Below are 18,723 nucleotides of genomic sequence, written 5' to 3' on the forward strand. Positions count from 1 at the left end.
ATGTGTTGTTTTGATTAAAAATAGAGCATATTACCTCTAGTTAAAGATTTGAATATTTTTTCATGAACTTCTATATATTTTGATGATAAACCATTAACACAATTATAACGGATTACAAATAGAGTTCTACACCAGTTTCGCGACGCGAGCAATGGCTACGATGAAGTACGAGACTCTGCTTTCGAGCATTAGGAAGAGGTTAGACCGAAGTACGTGCTCATTGGCTATTGGACGTCATGTGACCACACCTTAACCCTACATTTATTGTATCTATCTAAATTTGTATAGTTTTTTCTCATAATTTAGTTCTTTTCTTCCCTTAAGAACAAATGTAATGTGAAACCTGACAAATGTACTCATGATGCATGTTAGATTCAGGCATCAAATACAACAGATTCCATTATTCAAGATCAAATATTAACAACGATTTCAAGAGATGCAGCAAATAAAGATATTATTTGCATCAAAAAAATCTTCAGCCAATCAAAGCAAAGACAGTTTCAAGATAACAATTTAAATACTATGCTTAATCGATACAAAAATGTGCTTTAAAATTGGTAATAATTAACATTTGAAGCTTATTTTTTAAAATCCATAAACTTTTTTTAATGAAAAAAATCCATTTAATTTGGGCGTGAAGCATCTTTTACCTAAAACAGCAAGTCCTAGGAAACTATATTTAATTTATCAGGTTTTAACTATATCATCTTATAATAACAAAAATAATTATGGCTTTGACTGTCTAGACTGGTCTTTATCGTAACAAAAATAAGCAGTTTTACTTGTTTTTTACGAAAAATTAATTGCATTGCCGCATCGCACAATCGAAAATAAAAAGAAGTATATATTTTTGCTTTATCAACGTACTTAAATATATCTTACCGGAGATAATTGTAATTCTATCTAAGTGTTTCGTAATATATACTTTTCCCGTTCTGCGAATGGCTATGGCTTCCTGTAACGGGCGAGACGAAAATAAAGCTAAGGTAAGTTTAATATAGACTTGTCGTAACTCGTCGTAGACTTGAAGAAAATAGAATTGTTTTTAAGCATGTAAGGTTTTATTTATACTTCGTGTTTTTTTATACAGTCGTATTTGGATTAATATTGCAAATGCTCGTTGGTAGCGGAATACTGCACTCAATTGTTCTGTTAGACTAAATATTTATGATGATTTTCAGGCGATCGACTTAAATTGTATCAAAAAATTTTTTAGTACGTTGTAAAGACAAAAGTATTTAATACTGTTTCAATAAACGTATCAATATTAATTCAATTAATGGAATATATCCAGTAGCTACGTTCATGGTGCAGGGCAAACATTTTAATGACAACTGAAGTAGCTTGTTTATTTAATATTAAAATATAAAGTTTAGGTTGAGTTCGTATGTTTTTCGGGGAAATTTCAATATCTAGATCTGTGGTAGAATAATCGCCAAGTCTTGGAACTTCTGGGCAGTGCCCGCGAGAAACTAAAAAAAAAATCACAGAACGGGGCTAACTCGAAGAGTGTAACTCATAGCCACCCGCGAGGCAAACATCTACATATTTTTTTTAAAAAAAACTATCCAAGTTTGAAATTTATTTGGCACCTTCGCGGTAGTAGTTGGCGCGACAGATAACGATAGGGAAATATCCCGTGTTTTTCGATGTGTGGGACTAATATGGTTGGGATATTTCGTATTGTGATCTGTCGCATCAACTACGGTCGCCAAGGTGCCGAATTGATTTTAATCTTTCAAAATTTAGAAACAAAAAAACAACTAGATGTTTGCCGAGGGGTGGCTACGAGTTATACCTTTCGAACTGGTCCCTTTCTGTGATGTTTTTTTAAAGTTCCGGGAGGCTGTCCGGAAGATGCTATGACTTGGCGATTATTCTGCCGCAGATCACAGGCTTTCTTGCACATCAGCGGGGACAGATTCTACTGATTTTTCGTGCATGAGAATTAAAAACAATTTGATAATGACAGGCTTCAGCTGAAATTTTAATTATATGAAGGAAAATAAATCTTAAATCACGAAAGCTTAAAAGATAGTTCTCTCTAAAAATCATGTTTTTTATAATTTTTTTTAAAGAATATCTTATTTTACATTTTAATAGAATTTGAATGTAAGTGGGGATTTTATTACAATTTCTGATTTGTAACAAAATAATATTTTTCTCTCTTTGACATATTCCGTTGGATTTCAATCATTCTTTCCTCAGTTATTGCTATGAATTTTCATATTTAAAACAAATCAAATACGGATGTTTGTGTTATACAATTATATTACACTTGAAACTCAAATCACTTATTTTATATCATGTATACTTTTATGTGATGATTTCATCCTTTTTATTGCTAGTGCCAATGAATTCCACAGGAATTTAAAAATTCCGTTTAGCTGAGTTGATATTATTTCTACAGGTTCAATTTATGCTGACAGAAATCCATGTTGAAATGTTTCGTTTGTATTTTCGGCAGCGATTGATATTGATTTTCACATGGTTGATGTACCCCATATATTTCTGGCAAGATGGAAAATTCAATTTCACATTGGAATATTTAATTTTTTCTATTCTATTTCTATATCCACTTAGTTTTCAAATCAGATATTTTTAATACAATATTATTTATTATAACTACCAAATCTCAAAACCAAACATGCATTTAGTAACCTCAGATTCGCGTGATTTCCCCGTCGTTTTTTTTTTCCGATAGTTATTAGTACTACAGATTTCAGGAATTTAAAATAGTTATTTTTAAATGATAAAATTTTTGAAAAATGAAATAATTAGTGATTTACCCCCTACAAAAATAAGAATATTACCTATAATATTAGAATTAAATTATTACCATAATATTATTACCCACAGGGATGCTACGCCTGCGCCATTTGCGACAAACTGAGACAAAACGGCATAACTGCGCCATTTTGCGACATTCAGCTCAGTTTCTGACAAAGCTGCGCCATTCTGAGACAAAACGTCCAAAATTTGGCAAACCTGAATTCAGTTTCAAATATTAATCCGCATCGCCGTGAGTCATTGGAGATCATTTTGCCGTTCACGTCTCCACGGGATGAAAGACTTCCGCAAAAAAGCGGAAATCCGCTTTTTTCTCCCAATTTTTAAAATTTTCCACCATGTTCCAAAAACTAAAATTTTTAGGGAGTCCAATTGGAGAAACCCAAGCCGCCGGAACGATAGTCGGATTCTCGCGACTTCCGCTATAGAGTGGAAAGGAGTCTAAGCGTTTCGTTTCGACCACCGGCATTTTTTTTTTTCCTTCGTTTGGCTGATTTTCGGAATTTTAAATATTAGGAACTGCGCTGGAATATGCTAAAATTGCGATTTTTAATCAGACGATTTTAATATCAATCATCGATTTTCGTATTTAACTGATTTAAAACTTATGTGTTGCGATTTTTTTACGCTGTTTAAAAATCGTACTAGCAATTCCTATTCACTCAATTTAAAAATTCAATATCGCGATCTGTATTCTCGCGAGTTTAAAATCCAACGTCGGGATTCGTATTCACGCATTTTTAAATCCAATATTGCGATTCGTTATCACGCAGTTGTAATATCAGATCTCGTTTTTCGTATTTGTACGCTATTTAAAAATTACTCATTGCGATTCGTATTCACGTGATCTAAAAATTATTCATCGTGATTCTTATTTACGCGATTTAAAAATTCAATATCGCTATTTGTATTTTCGCGTTTTTAAAATCCAACAGCGCTATTCTTATTCACGTGATTTTAAAATTCAAAATCGTGATTCAGATTCACGTGATTTTAAAATCCAACCACACGATTCATATTCACGCAATTTTATAATCCAAAATCGTGATTCATATTCACGCGATTTCAAAATCCAATATCGTGATTTGTATTTTCGTGTTTTTAAAATCCAACAGCGTGATTCATATTCACATGATTTTATAATCCAAAATCGCGATTCATATTCACGCTATTTTAAAATCCAACTGCACGATTCATATTCACGTGATTTTAAAATCCGATATCGTGATTCATATTCACTTGATTTTAAAATCAAAAATCGCGATTCATGTTCAATCGATTTTAAAATCAAAAATCGCGATTCATGTTCAATCGATTTTAAAATCAAGAATCGCGATTCATGTTCAATCGATTTTAAAATCCAATATCGTGATTCATATTCACGCGATTTTGAAATCCAATATCGCGATTCATATTCACGCGATTTTGAAATCCAATATCGCGATTCATATTCACGCGATTTTGAAATCCAAAATCGCGATTCATATTCACGCGATTTTAAAATTTAATATCGTGATTCATATTCACACGATTTTGAAATCCAATATCGCGATTCATATTCACGCGATTTTAAAATCCAAAATCGCAATTCATATTCACGCAATTTTAAAATCCAGTATCACGATTCTAGAAAGAAGTAGAATTAAGTTTTTTCTTGAATTAGTTACTGTAAAGATGTGATATATTTTTCTACAGTTGTTGCATTTAAACAATTACTAAGTCCATTCATAATCACATTTTATGATTGTATATTTAGCTATATAAATTAAAAGAACATAGTCAACTAACTGATCTTGTGAATGCAAGAAAGTACAATCTACTAGTCAATGCCAAATAACTAAAAAGTTTACTTTTATACTTAATAAAGGATGCAAGTCATTTTAGAAAGAAAATTATATTTATATGTGTCTTTTTAAATTGTTTATAATAGTTTTTATATATTTCTGTTTTGATATAAAAATGTATATATGCTAATTTTTGGCTATTAAGTGCTCCCTAAAATTTTCTTGAAAAATTCCTACCTAAAATATTTCAAAATTTCACTGCACCTCCTGAATTCTATCAAAGAGTGCTTTTTTTGTGTTATTTGCATTTTCTTAAACTCTCATTATTTAATTACTGAATTTCTCTTTTAATTATTGAAATCTGTAGACCTTCCATTGTAACTGAATAGTTATATATTTTGAGATGAAATTTGAGCTCAAAATTAAATGGGTATTTCCCCTTTGAATTATTGAAGCTAAATAGATATTTCTTTTTAGAAAGTTAACACCATTATATTTTAAAAAATAATAAAGTTAAAATTTACTTTGAAAATTCTGAAACAGATACTATTCATTGGCATAAATGATAAATGCAATATATATGAAAACAACAGAGTCCATAAAACAATTTTGTGGACTCTTATAATCAATCATATGCAGGTTTTTTAAAATCCTAGCAATAGTGAATGTATGTATAATTGTAGTACTCCTAATATGCTATTAATGGTTTTATGGATCCTGAAAATTATCTTTATATTGTTATCAAACTGATTAATAATCATTTTAGCTGAGATAAACTGAGTGAAAAAATAATTTTAGCTGAGACAAACTGAGCCAAAAAGAGATTTTAACTGAGACGAAATGCAATTTCTGGTGAGACAATTTGATATTTTGCGAGTAGCATCACTGTACCCATAATATTCGAATTCCATATTCAATTAAAAAAATTACATGCAATTTTACTTTATCCAAAAAGTTTTTTTCTTTCTAAATAATACTTTTTTTTTTTACTTTAAATTAGTAATTTGCATATTTGCTGGTGTTAAATGCTTATTGCAGAAAGATATTAGTGTGAGATGTTTTTTGCTGAGAGCTGTAAAAATTCTGTCACAGTGATTCAAAAAATGTCATTTCATCGAAAACATGATTTTAATAGAATTATTTATTTTAAAATCGAAATTAAGCTCCCGATTCTAATAAAAATTTATGCAAAGTTTGGTGATAAACATCGTCATAGAAAAAATGCAAATTTTTTCAGGAAATTTAACGTCTTTAATAAAGTTAAAATGTTGCTTGATTTAACTAAGTAGGTATGTCCCATGGCAGAAGCGCCACAACCCTGCGCCATTGTCACAGAATGTTCTGAGTTCTAGCAGAAATATTTCTCCTTTGGGAAGTAAATAATTTTGGTTTTCATTTCTGCAAATTTTTAGAAAGATTCTTTTTTCTGCAGAATTATATTAAAAAGATGCCTTTCACGTGCGTGCGAAGAGAAAGAAATGCTTGTGATTTTTTAAATTCTCGTTTGAGAAATAAATGTTCAATAACGTCTGGCTTCAGCAAAATTTCAAATTGATAATATAGGAACATGGAGGACTTGCTACTCGACAGATTTAATGTGCATCAGTCAGTGTTTTTAATACAGAAAAAAAAGGGGGGAGAATTTCTCACCCTTTCTCAAAAACAGGGTGAGATTTCAAAAAGTTAAGTAAGATTTCTAGAAATTAAAAAACACGAATAGACTTGGAAAAAAAATTATTTCTTTAATTATTATACATTTTTAACATCTTCTAATTTTTAAAGCATTGAATATTTATGTGGCATCATCATACGGAAAATGTTCTTTCTCTATTTTCTCATTTGGTTGCTCAAATGCTTATCAATCAATCTGTTACAATATTTTGTTTTAATTCTGTTTTTTGTGCTAAATGACCTTGCAACAGATGCTGAACTATTCGGAATCACTAAATTTGTGCCGACCGGCCTGTGTAGGGGGCAGGGAACCGTCCTTGCATCAGAAAGGTCCTGGGTTCGAATCCCGGGCAAGGCATGGGTGTTTCTTTCTCTCTCTGTGTGTTCTATGTCCTTTCTCCTTTGTGTGTGAATGTGTCCCACCCTATAAACGGGTTGTGGTTGTGTGAATGGTGTGGCAGAAGTCAAATTTCTGCCCATAGATGGCGCCACTGAAAAACAGGAACAATCCCACCCCCACTGCCTAAACAGGCATACCACAAAAAAAAATAATAAATATTAAATTTGTAGCATTGTGCACACACCTTCCTATCCTATACATTTGCCAGCATAGACTTTTCAATTATTTCTGCTATAGAATAATGAAGTTTGTTGAAGTTATTTCCATGTTCATACTTTATACTAATATTTTATCCGTATCCATTGAATATCGTATTTGTTTCGTTTTGGCCATTTCTACCGACATTTGTTTCATTTTCATTTGTTGCCTTTGCAAGGTATTTATCCATCTTACATTCATGCACAAAATAGTTAAACGTCTTACATGAAGAAACCTTACCTATGGTGAACATGTGGTTGCAGAGAAATGTGTTCTGAAGAGGGTTCGAGAGGTGGGGGTGGTGCTCTGCTGTTCTCACCGGTTCTGAACAATACTGGTAAATAGTGAAGCTAAATAACAAGGACCGATGTTGAAAATAATGAAAGATCAAGGAAGAAAAGGTAAACAGATTTCATTCAAAATTGCGGAAGACTAAATTTTTTCTGAAATTCGCAAGATTCGAGCATTGTGAAATTCATTAATAGAGTGCGCAAACTTCTCGCGTTAATCATTTTTTAATGCGAGAAAAGAAAAAAAAATATGTGAGATTCTCGCATTGTAGTGAAAGCACTGATCAGTCACCGTTTACGCCACAGGGAGTCTTCGGCCGGCTGGGATCGAACTCTTCAACATGTGTCCAGCGCCCTACTGACCAGGCTATCCCGGCCTCATCTCTAGTTTGATAAAATCATATAAATATACCTGACACATGTGCAAGAAAGGTTTTCAGAGATGAAATTAAACTGTAGTTAATGTATAAGTTTATGCTTTATATAAATTAAGTTAAAACAACGAGATAAAAAACCATAATTAATGTCTCACAAGCAGTCATATAATCGTTTCGGTACTAAAATGCAGCGTATGATAAAAGTCAAAACATAGTGTAGACTATGAATCTTGAATCATTAAATATTTCGACACTGAAGAAAATGCTTCTAGTAACGAAACAACCGTATGTAACACTAACTGTTTATGTCAAAAATTCACGCAAACTATATTCGTGTTTAAAGTAAAGATTGCACGACTTATAGCAAAGCACAAATCTATATGAACCTATTCTTTTAGCTTAGCTTTTAAATACTAAAAATGAATGAACTGTAATTCTATTTTTTATTATTTTCTAGTCTCCTAATTATACATTGAAATATACCCTTGCTGGTCATTCCAAAGCAATAAGCTCCGTAAAATTTAGTCCAAGCGGTGAATGGCTTGCAAGTTCCTGTAAGTATATTTTTCATGGTTTTTTTTATATTTCAGTGTAAAATATTATGTACATTCCTTTGTTACTATACCTTCCTTAGTTATTTAAAAAAAAAATTGCTGCAGTGGTAACTGTTGCTAATAAAGTTCTGCTGCAAATCGCTGTTTGTAGTATTTTTATTTTTTAATAAATTCTTTATGCTGCAAATTTATGAATTATTTGAATATAAAGAAATTATCAATTCTTTAATATTGATATCTAGAATATTAAAATTATTGCGTTATAGAAACACTCTGTTTACCAAATAAATGAAGTGTTTTTTTATTTCATCTAATCTGTAGGACTGGGCTATAAATCGATGTGTCCCGACATATTGATTTAATGCATATATCAGCAAGCTGATACAGCAACTTTCATTTCAGGCGATAAATCATAAATCTGATTTAAGCCGTAGACTAAAGACTACTAGCCCAAAACGATGTATCGATATAAGACGCGAAAGGATCTTCTTGCAACTGATACCGACTCGCTGTGGAAGACAATGTTCGTTTCGTTATGTTGAAATGGCCTTGATTGATGAGTGGTAGAATCAGAACCATAGTTTTGAGAATATATATTGTGATCTCGTATGTTCGTTCTCGCGCCTCATAGTTTTTCTTTGTCGCGACTTGATATTGTTTCTTGTAGATTATTTGAGTGAGACTGACTTTGTGATCGCCGTCGTTACCTTGTTCTGAACATAATCTATTATTGAAAAGAATGTATAAAGAAGTGTTTCTTAATTACTTAGATAAATTTTTTTTTTAAACAAAACTTTTATTTTTAAATGCGAAAATTAATTTTGATATTATATGTTTAAGTAATTTTTTACATTATTGAATTTATTACAATCGGAAATCTAGTTTAAGGTGCCCATAAAGCATTAAATTACAAAGTAATTAAATTTGTTAGGCTATTTTTTACTTTATTTTAATTTATGAAAAACTGTTTGGATAAAACTTCTAATAATTTAATGGGTTTTTATTACTGATTTTAAATTTATAAATCTTTAGTTGTTTTATTTTTATAAATAAAATTATAACAAAACTTATTTTTTCTCTTATGGATTTGGACATAAGTCAATCAACTTTGTTTATTCCAAAAAATTAGTAAGGTTTGTGACTTCGTTTTTTTTTTTTTTTTTAAATAATTTAGCACTTTGTTTTATTAAAGAGTGTAATCGTGTTTTTCAATTTTCTTTCAATATTGTCTGTTAAATATACTATTGAGTATCATAATTCTTTTGTTTTTATTTTTAAGAATTAAACCTTACTTTGTTTCTTCGTTCAGAATATGGTAATTATTCCATTTAACTTAATTATTTATGTGAAATAATAATGATAAAAAATAGTGTTTTAAAAGCATTTTTTTTTTAAAATTTTTTTAGCACTTTGTATGTTTTAAGCATACAAATAATTTTTAACGAGCTTATTTTTTAAATTTTCTTTCTATATTGTTAGGTAAATATATTGATAAATTTCAATTTTATTTATTTTTTTATTATTTATTTTTAAATTAAGAAATCTTTCGTTATTTGTGCGATCATTTTTAGAAAATGTAACATTAATATCCTTCTTAAGCAAAACATATAATTATCTTCAAATTCATAAGTTGATTTAAATCAATCTGAGTATGAAGTTTTGATAGAAATCCGACTTTCTGTGCCTTACAAGTAAATGAAATTCAAAAATACTATATTGCGATACATCACTTTATAGCGATACATTGCTATATCGCGATGCAAAACTGACGATGCATCACGATATAAAATTTCTATGTCGCCCAGTCCTGCTAATCTGTTTATTTTTAAATTTTATGATGAAAAATAATTTGTGAACAGAGAATTACAGGATATTTCATCATTTAAGAAAAAATCACTTTTGAAATTGGAAGAAAAAGGGCATTTTATATTTCTAATTTAGGAAAAAGACTTTCAATTTAAAAATTTTTTACTTATTATTGAAAAGTGTCTTTTACTCATTAACAATTAAGATAATGCATTTAATGTTATTTTCTTTTTTTAAAGCTGCTGACAAACTTATTAAGTTATGGTGTGCGCAAGATGGAAAATTTGAAAAGACTATACCTGGTCATAAGCTAGTAGGTTTTTTTTTTCTGTGCTTTTTTTAAGGGAAAATTTTTTTTCATTTACAGAGTCCTAATTTTTTCTTATTTTAAAGCCATTAAGATACATTTCAGTATATTGGTACTAGCATAATAATGAAATTTAAGTAATCACTCTCAATGTTAGGTACTAGTTGTTATTAATATAATAAAAAATATTGCTCTTTAAATTAGAATACTCTTACTCTTAAGTACTCTTTTAATTAGAATTAGAAAAATAGTCATGTTGCTATGCTCTTAAAGCTTTTATTTCATTATAGTGTTGATGAAGAACTTTTTTACTATGCTATTAAACACTAATCCTAGCTTATCTATAATATACAAAAAATTAATGTGTATGTATATTGATATTCAACCGATGAAATTTCTTTTTTGTCTTGGTGTCAAAGAATTGTAAGATTAAGCAAGTGAACAGTTGTAAGCATTAAAAAGAGAACATTTAATGTGCCTTTTAAATATATTTCAAGTCATTTTAGCATGGGCAACAAAAGTTTAAATATGCTATTAGTTGAGTAGAAATGTCAAGTTAAAAAGGAGTAGCTTGTATAAACAAGTTCATACGACTGCCCTGTATCAAAAATATCGAGAAAAAAAAAATTTCTAAGAGAGATTTGTTTTATAAATTTATTTATTATAATTATTTATTGTAAGTTTTAAGTTTCTTGTGATCATTTCTATTACACATTCTAAAAAAGATGTTTTTATACAAAAATTTGTTGTAATTACAGTGTGTTTGTAAGTGTTGCAACTAGTTGGAATTTTTATTTTTGTCATTTTTTGTTCTGACATTCTATTTTTTGTTTAACTTATTTCATTACTATTTTTTTCCAAATTCTTAGACATGAAGCTCTGCTAGGTCACCAGACTCAAAAATAGTTTTTCTTACTTTTTGCTAATAGTGAGTGTTAGGTTAAGTTAAAAGTTAGAGATCAAAGAATTTCTATTCCCAAGCTTCTTATTAGATTAATTTAGTTATTTTTTGAGTTATTATTATTTTTTTTCTTCATTGTGATTGCTTTATATTTAATCAGGGGTTATACTATATTATTTTTTTTACCTTGCTGTCTTTCATGTGAATTTGATTACTTTACTCTTACAGCAGATTATATACCAATTTAAATTTTGGATCAGTTTGTTTATAGTTACAATTTTATAGTCTAACAATTTATCATGAGGGAAAAGGCATGGTTTTTCTTATTGTCTGTTATTGTTTTTCCTTAGTACTGTATTCTCTTCCACATTACATTTCAACTAACATTAAATTTAAAACAAGTTAATTAACAACAATAAGTTTTTGCAAGATGTGAAGAAACAATTAAATGAAATGAAGTGAAATGGCTTCACTGATAACACTAAATGTTGATCTCAATAATTAGCTATAAGATGGAAAATAGGCGGCATGATAGATTATGATCAACAAAAATAAAGATGCATTATTTGAAAGTATGCAGCTGAATTTCCAATGTATATTTTTTTTTTTTTTTTTTTTTTTTTTAAGGGATTAAGACAACTTAGTCTGTGGCTATTTGTTTGCAACAGAAACATTTCAATTTAAGATTGTAAATGAAAACAAAGTGAAATGATGTTTGTTTTTCACTTTTCTATATTGAACCAGAAATGAAAAAAATGTCTTTTATTTGTCTCTATTTCGAGTATACATTGCTCACTTTAACATAACAAGTACACATTGCTCACATAGTATATATTGCTCACTTAAACATACAAAAAAAAACTTTTTTTTTTCAAAAGCGGAAGGCTAGTAATATTTAACTTGTTACAATCATACATTTATTTTACATTTAATGTTAGCATTTTGAACAGTATCTCATAATATGCTATACTTCTTATATTGAGTAGTATAAAGGAGTAATAATAGTGCTCTATAAAAGAAAAGAAAGATCAGGACAAAATATGTTTTTTTAGGAATATTAAGAAAATTTTGATCTTCACTAAAATTTAAAGAATTTTGATTCTTAAAATGATCGTATGATAAAATGATCATACTGTAATGTTTAATAAAAGACCATTTTAACCAAGTTCCGAATTCTTTCCATACTGCTTTAATGTAAATTTTTAAGATGCTTACAGAAATAACAGAAACAAAAAGAAATTTTTCTGAGGATGGGGAAAATGTTTCGTTTTACAAAACGCAAGAAAATTTTTTTATAGATGGTAAAAATTATTGGAAAAGCAGATTTTCCCCAAGACTGTAAAAACCATGGTAAATATTGGTAATAGCCTCACATGGTAAATACCATGCTAGCCTGACTAGAAAACAGCATGGGTATAAAAATTAACAGCTGGGCTTCAGCAAAGGTTTTTTCTTTAAAGATGGATGAGTTTTCAATGTGGGTGATGTAATAGATTAGACATTCTATTTAAAATTGTCAAAGAAATATCTTCCTAGAAACTATAAAAGAGAAATAGTGGCTAGGGAAGAAAGATTAACTAATTCCCTGGGTCCAACAGCATATTTCATTTTACTTGTAACAAAGATTGTTTATTTGCTTCAATTTTTAATCTAAAAACTTTTTCTAAAAAAAAATTCCATTCAAAGTGGAAAAAAATAAAAGAAAATTTTGTGACTATTCCTAGAAAAATTTTGGCTCATCATTTCAATATTTCTTTTTGGAATAAGGCATAAGCAAATGATCATGATCAGTATTTTCTTATAAAATCAGCAGGAACCTTGGAAAACTGTCGTATAAATGAGAAAGGCGCATGAAAGAGGTGGTGCATAAGTAGGGTGACCAGATTTTTTCGGGCAATTCCGGGGACACTCGTCTCCACCCCCCCCCCCCAATTTTATCGACAGAAAAAATTGAAATTTTTTTTTTATCATTTATCTTTAAAAAAAAAATTTTTTTCGTTTACATTTTTTTTTATAATTTAGTACATAAATTATATCGTTAAAATCATGATCATAACATTTTTACACAATTTTAAATTCTGTTAACAAAACAATTGTATTGCTTTTAAAATTATACTATTTCTAAACACCGTATTTTTCTGAAGAATGAATCTTCTTTAAAATTTCAGGATTTTTTTCGAGTAATTGAGAAAATATGTCACATGAAAAATCAAAATTAATCAGTACAGATAAAACCGCTTTCATTGTATTCACATCCATTCGCGATTTTTCTTTAGTCCAATAGTTATTTATGCGCGAAAATACCCGTTCTACAGGTGCATTGCTGCTTGGTCAGCACATTGCAAGCTCAACAATTCTTTTGATATTTGTTAATGGTATATTGTTTTTTTGAAAATAATTGTTTATTTCGCGCCATTTGTCTGTTATGTGTACGGATTGGTACCATTTATCGTCTTTTGAATCCAAATAACCTTCAAGATAAGTAAACTCGTCAAATAAATCGTCGGAATTAACATTCAAAATTGCACATTTTGAAGAGAGAGAATTCAGACCGTGAAGGCTTACAATCTAAAAGAAGGCACTTCAAATCAGACATATCATCGTTGTTATGGTTCCAAGCTTCTAAATATGAAATCGCAGCTTCGTAGAATTCTTTCGACGTTTCTAAATAAGAATCTTCAGTAATGATATTCTCAGCAATCAATTTAGTCAATTCAGGTTTTACAACAAGTGGAACAAATTTGGCATTCTTTCGTGCTTTCAATTTAAATATCAAATCCTTGACAACCGCTCCAGATTCAATAACACATTTGTCATCGCTTTCAATTTTCAAGATGCTATGATTAAAAATTGCAGCATGCGAATGCGCAAAAAACAACCATAATTCGGTTGTTTCACTCTCAAAATAATTCTGCAAGATTTTTGGGTACTTTTTTTCAGACAACATAAATTCTTTAAGAGATGAATAAATTTTAAGAATTCTTTCTACAGCAGGAAGTAATGTCAACCACCTAACATGAATGTGTCCTAAAATTTGATGATATTCTTGGTCAGCATACTCACAAAATTCTTTCAGTCTTTCAATTCGGAATGTGTAAATTTTAAAATAACTAAAAGGTTTAGATACCATAACTTCACTATCTACAGGCAAACAATCAAAAGCAGTTTTAGCGCCATTATGTATAATATGCGCATTGCACCCAAAACCAAAAATATCTCTTCCTAACTCAGTTTGAAGTTTAGTATGAACATTTTCTGTTCCTCTTCTTAACAATCCTCCAAAATTAGTGTTAGTATTATCCGCAGACAAACCAGCCATTTTATCCTTCTATTGGAACTCGAATAGTGCGTTTAATATTTCTGAAGATAAAATCTTTGCAGTTTCTCCTTTAATTTCGTTTAGTGATACAAGTTTATTATTACTTAGATCTTTAGCACAGTCCTACTGAAAATACCGCACTAAAATAGGAAGTAATTTTACATGATTGTGATTGGAAGTATCGTAAGATATTGTTACAAATTGAACAGACTGTAAATCTTTCTTCAATTCAAGAAATGCCCACGGAGAAAAAAAATTGACAGCGATAGCTTCGCATTTTGTTCGGGCACAAGAAAATTTCTTGTCTATAAATTTCTTCAGTAAATTTGAAGTACAGTCCATGCTGCGAAACGATTGGTTGTGACGAATGGTGTGAAATGCAAGCGTTCCTTCATATGTTGCTAAGTCAAACTCTTCTTTGGATGGTTCCAGCTTACGAAAAAACTGTTTGACGGATTTCGTTTTTGTTTTTGCTGCCAAAGCTTCTTTGTATTTAATTGTAAGAATGTGATCTGCTATAGCTGTTCGTCCTTCACTTCCAACTGAAAACGTTACTTCACACATTGTACATTTTACTTTGGAAGAATTATCCGGATTCGGTTCAATAAATGGAAATTCGTTTTTCCAATCATCCAAATAATGGCATTTTCTTTTTTTTGTTTCTGATGCCATATTGACATCTATTTTAAAGAAATAAAAATATTTTTCTAAATATCTATTACGATAACAAACTTATGAGGTTTTCAAAATGTAGAATAATTAGAATTTATAAAAATTAATTAGTCGTAAGTAATAATAATAATTTCATAAAAAATGGTTTTATACTTTATTGGTTAGATATTTATAAAATGTTTACCTGATTATAAAATGTTTTAGCTATTTTTCTAAAATAAAACGGAAATGTGGTAATTGTTGTTGTTTTTAGTGGAAATTAGCTAATATTGGCAGTTTATGTAACCCAATATATTAATTGTTTTAAAAGCAGCAACTAATTTTCATGTTACGTCTTGTTTTAAATTTCTTTTCTTATATAAACATGTCTGGCGTACAGCCTAGTAAAAATGTAAACATAACTAGATATTAAAGTTATGTGTTCCAAAATTTCTGTAGTATAAGTTATAGTGTGTTCTTAAAAACTAGTTTACATTTAATTTTCAATGCTTACATTAATTTGTATGAAAATTTTTGAGAAAATAAAAATTACATATAACATATTTTTATCAAATATTTTACACAAAATTTTTAAATTTTATAACCGGGGACGCAAACCGACCGGGGACACGAGGTCCTCGCCGGGGACAATCCCCGGAAATCGGGGACGTCTGGTCACCCTATGCATAAGTGAGAAGTTACTGCGCTTATTACAAATAGTAACACGAATATTATATTTTTTTAACGCAACAATAATATAGCAAACTTTGATTATTTTTCAATAATTACTAAATTAATTTAAAAATAATTGTTATTTGTCTACCAAATATTCAGTATTTGGGTAAAAGGGAAATGGTTAATAATAATAATATAAAAATAATTGTTATTTGTCTACCAAATATTCAGTATTTAGCCGATTTTTTATTATCAAATATTCGGCCAAATCACTAATTACTACTGACAAAATTCTTTTAAACTGAAATAACGATTTTAAAATCATACAGGGCTAACATTATTTAGGTTTGTTTAGCTTATTTTATTTATATAATGTTCCAATTTTATAAATAAAAAAAATACCTAACAATAAATAAAATAGTCATCATTATAAAAAAAAATGTATAATTTTTCTCATTTCTAATTTTTTATCCACTTTCATTTTATTTTCTCCTTTTTATCATAGCTCTTAATTAGCGTGAAAATTACTTAAATACCCAGGCAGAGAAATGAATAAATTTTAATCTAATTTTTATAATGTTATTTAATTTATGGTTAGACATGAGCCATATTGCTGCAAATATCACCAAGCTTTAACTTTTGCTGCTTTGGATAATAAGTTGATTTGCCCCAACATGAGTGATTTTTTTGTATTTTATGTATTTCTAATTAGAACAATAAAAGAAGAACAATTTAAGCTTCTTCATACTATTTCAATTCCTAAATATTCTTTATTTAAAAATTGAAATATTATTTTTAATTGGCGCTTATTTTTAGGGTATATCTGATGTAGCATGGTCTATTGATAGCAGGTTACTTGTCAGTGCTTCTGATGATAAAACTTTGAAGATCTGGGAGGTGAACTCTGTAAGTTTTGGGGTTATTTATCTGAAATTTTAAATTTTTTTCATTTTTTGAAATACTTTAAAAAAATTTATTATTTTAAAAAAGTTTACAAAAATACATGGCATGCATATGTTTGTGCTTAAAAACTTTTATAATTGTGTATATTTTACATACTTAGTACATATAGTTTAATAAAAATTGAGTATTGTTTTTAATTGAAAGAATTAAGTATAGAGTTTTTTTTTAAAGCTTTTGGTTATAATGGATATTAAATTATTTTCTATGCATTGACTAAAGACTATTGCAATTTTATTGTGCTGAGTTTTCCTGCAGTGATACATTATTATCATTGATATTTATTAATTAAAGTATGTAAATTTTGTCTTTAAAGTTAAAATGTTCTGAAATAAAGATATCTATTGTAGTTAGAGGTACAAATGCACAAAATAAGTCATATACTATTTCTTTAAAATAATAATGCCCATGGCCATAAAAGTTAGGTTTACTTATGCACTTAGTATATTGCTAGGCTATATTTTTGTTTATTTCCAATGCAGCATGCGATACAGACATTATCCTACAGAGATCAAGAGAAAATACAAATACAGAAAGAGATGAAATATACGAAATACAAAACATCAAACACAAAAATTAAATCAAGAACTTAAATTGAACAAAAGTTCTCTGGCCTCCCAGTATCGGAAGTAGATGCAGTTCTTTGTGAGAACTGAACAGTGGAGAAGATGTTCAGCATTCATCGTCGCACTACTGCGGCAGAGGGGGCAGGCAGGATTATCCACTATTTTAAGACGGAAAAGATGAGCTTATAAGCAATCGTGCTTGGTAGCAAGACGAAAGGCAGCTACAGCACTGCTTCTTGGGCAATCGGGGAGATTAAGGATGTCATTTCCCCACGATTTTTCTTTTGTCTGTTCTTTTAGCAATGATATATGTGTTGTCTTAATTGCACGATTAATCATTAATGAAGTGGACTTTAATCTGACCAAGTTATTTGGGGCTTGATTGACAAACAACTTTTTTTGGCAAGTGCATCAGCTTTTTCGTTGCCGGGAATACCACAGTGGGATGGGATCCATTGTGAGGCAATCGTTTTATATTTTTTACCTATCTCTGTCATTAAAGATTTACATTTCACAATGGACAAAGAGCTAGGGACTTGAGAGTAGTTGGCAATGACCAGAATTGCAGCTTGGGAATCCGAGAAGATGACAGCTTAATCGAAAAGAGAAGGACGAGCGAAAAATTGAGTGCTAGGCTATATAGGTTCAATGATTTACAGACTACAAAACTAACAGGAGAAATGGCGTAGTTCTTCGCATATTTAAGTTATAAAAACAAAGTAAATTAATTTAAATCAAAACAATTTAAATTTTTAGATTTGATTTTAATAATAAAGTCTCTTTGTTTGGACAATTCATTTTCCAATATTTTATTGAGTTTTGTAATTTTTGAAGAAAAAGCTTTGTTTTTGTGAAAAAACTGCTATATGCAGAAAAATTTGAGTGAACATTTTTCAATATGTTTAAATATGCTGACAAGTTTCTATTATAATATGTTAACTCAGTAGTTTTTTTTTCTTTCTTTTAATTAGGTAAAATACCTGTGTTTTTTTTCTTTGAAAAACTTTAATTACCCTTATAAAGCAATTTTTTTTGGAATAAAGTAAAGTGTACTAAAATTATTATTTACAGTTATATAAATAAGGCTAAAATATTAAGGGGTGAAAGGATGACTTAAAACCAAGAAAAATGTCCTATAAAGGAAAATAATAATTTTTGAAAAAAAAGCATTTTTCAGCATCCTAGGCCTGGTTATAAAGAAACAACGGAATTATTTTTAGTATTTAATATTATAAAAAATAAAGCTTTAGACTTTTACTAAAGTTAACATGAAAGTAATTTTAGTTTTGTATTGTATTATAAAGATAATGAGTTTTTGAATGATCCTTATCATATGACAATTATTTAAGCCCAACCACGCCCAAACATGCAATAGAGCTTAACCAATAAAGTTAAACATAAACAAATTTTTGACATTAAAATACTGTCTGTACATTGTTAAATTATTCACATTAATGTTTTATCATTCATCAAA

At 29.2% G+C, this 18,723-nt stretch overlaps 2 protein-coding genes across 5 annotated transcripts in view; one reads left to right on the forward strand and one right to left on the reverse strand.

Moving 5' to 3' along the window:
- fs(1)h (female sterile (1) homeotic) overlaps positions 1-510 on the reverse strand; it is a 37,816-nt gene extending 37,306 nt beyond the window's left edge. For 3 of the 4 annotated variants that reach the window (XM_043042702.3, XM_043042685.3, XM_071179777.2), the window contains exon 1: positions 35-510. The gene's annotated coding sequence lies outside the window, so the exon portion shown is untranslated. The remainder of the gene's footprint in view (positions 1-34) is intronic. The other variant, XM_043042699.3, reaches the window with a different exon arrangement.
- Positions 511-532: 22 nt separating this feature from the next.
- wds (WD repeat-containing protein wds) overlaps positions 533-18,723 on the forward strand; it is a 31,541-nt gene continuing 13,350 nt past the window's right edge. The window contains exons 1-4 of the mRNA XM_016073222.4: positions 533-986; positions 7,968-8,064; positions 10,110-10,183; positions 16,540-16,629. Coding sequence (XP_015928708.1) covers positions 942-986; positions 7,968-8,064; positions 10,110-10,183; positions 16,540-16,629 — 306 coding nt within the window. The 5' untranslated portion in view covers positions 533-941. The remainder of the gene's footprint in view (positions 987-7,967; positions 8,065-10,109; positions 10,184-16,539; positions 16,630-18,723) is intronic.

Source organism: Parasteatoda tepidariorum, chromosome 1 (assembly GCF_982258835.1).
Source record: "Parasteatoda tepidariorum strain Cologne lab strain chromosome 1, Ptep-v5.0, whole genome shotgun sequence".
Lineage (NCBI taxonomy): Eukaryota > Metazoa > Arthropoda > Arachnida > Araneae > Theridiidae > Parasteatoda > Parasteatoda tepidariorum.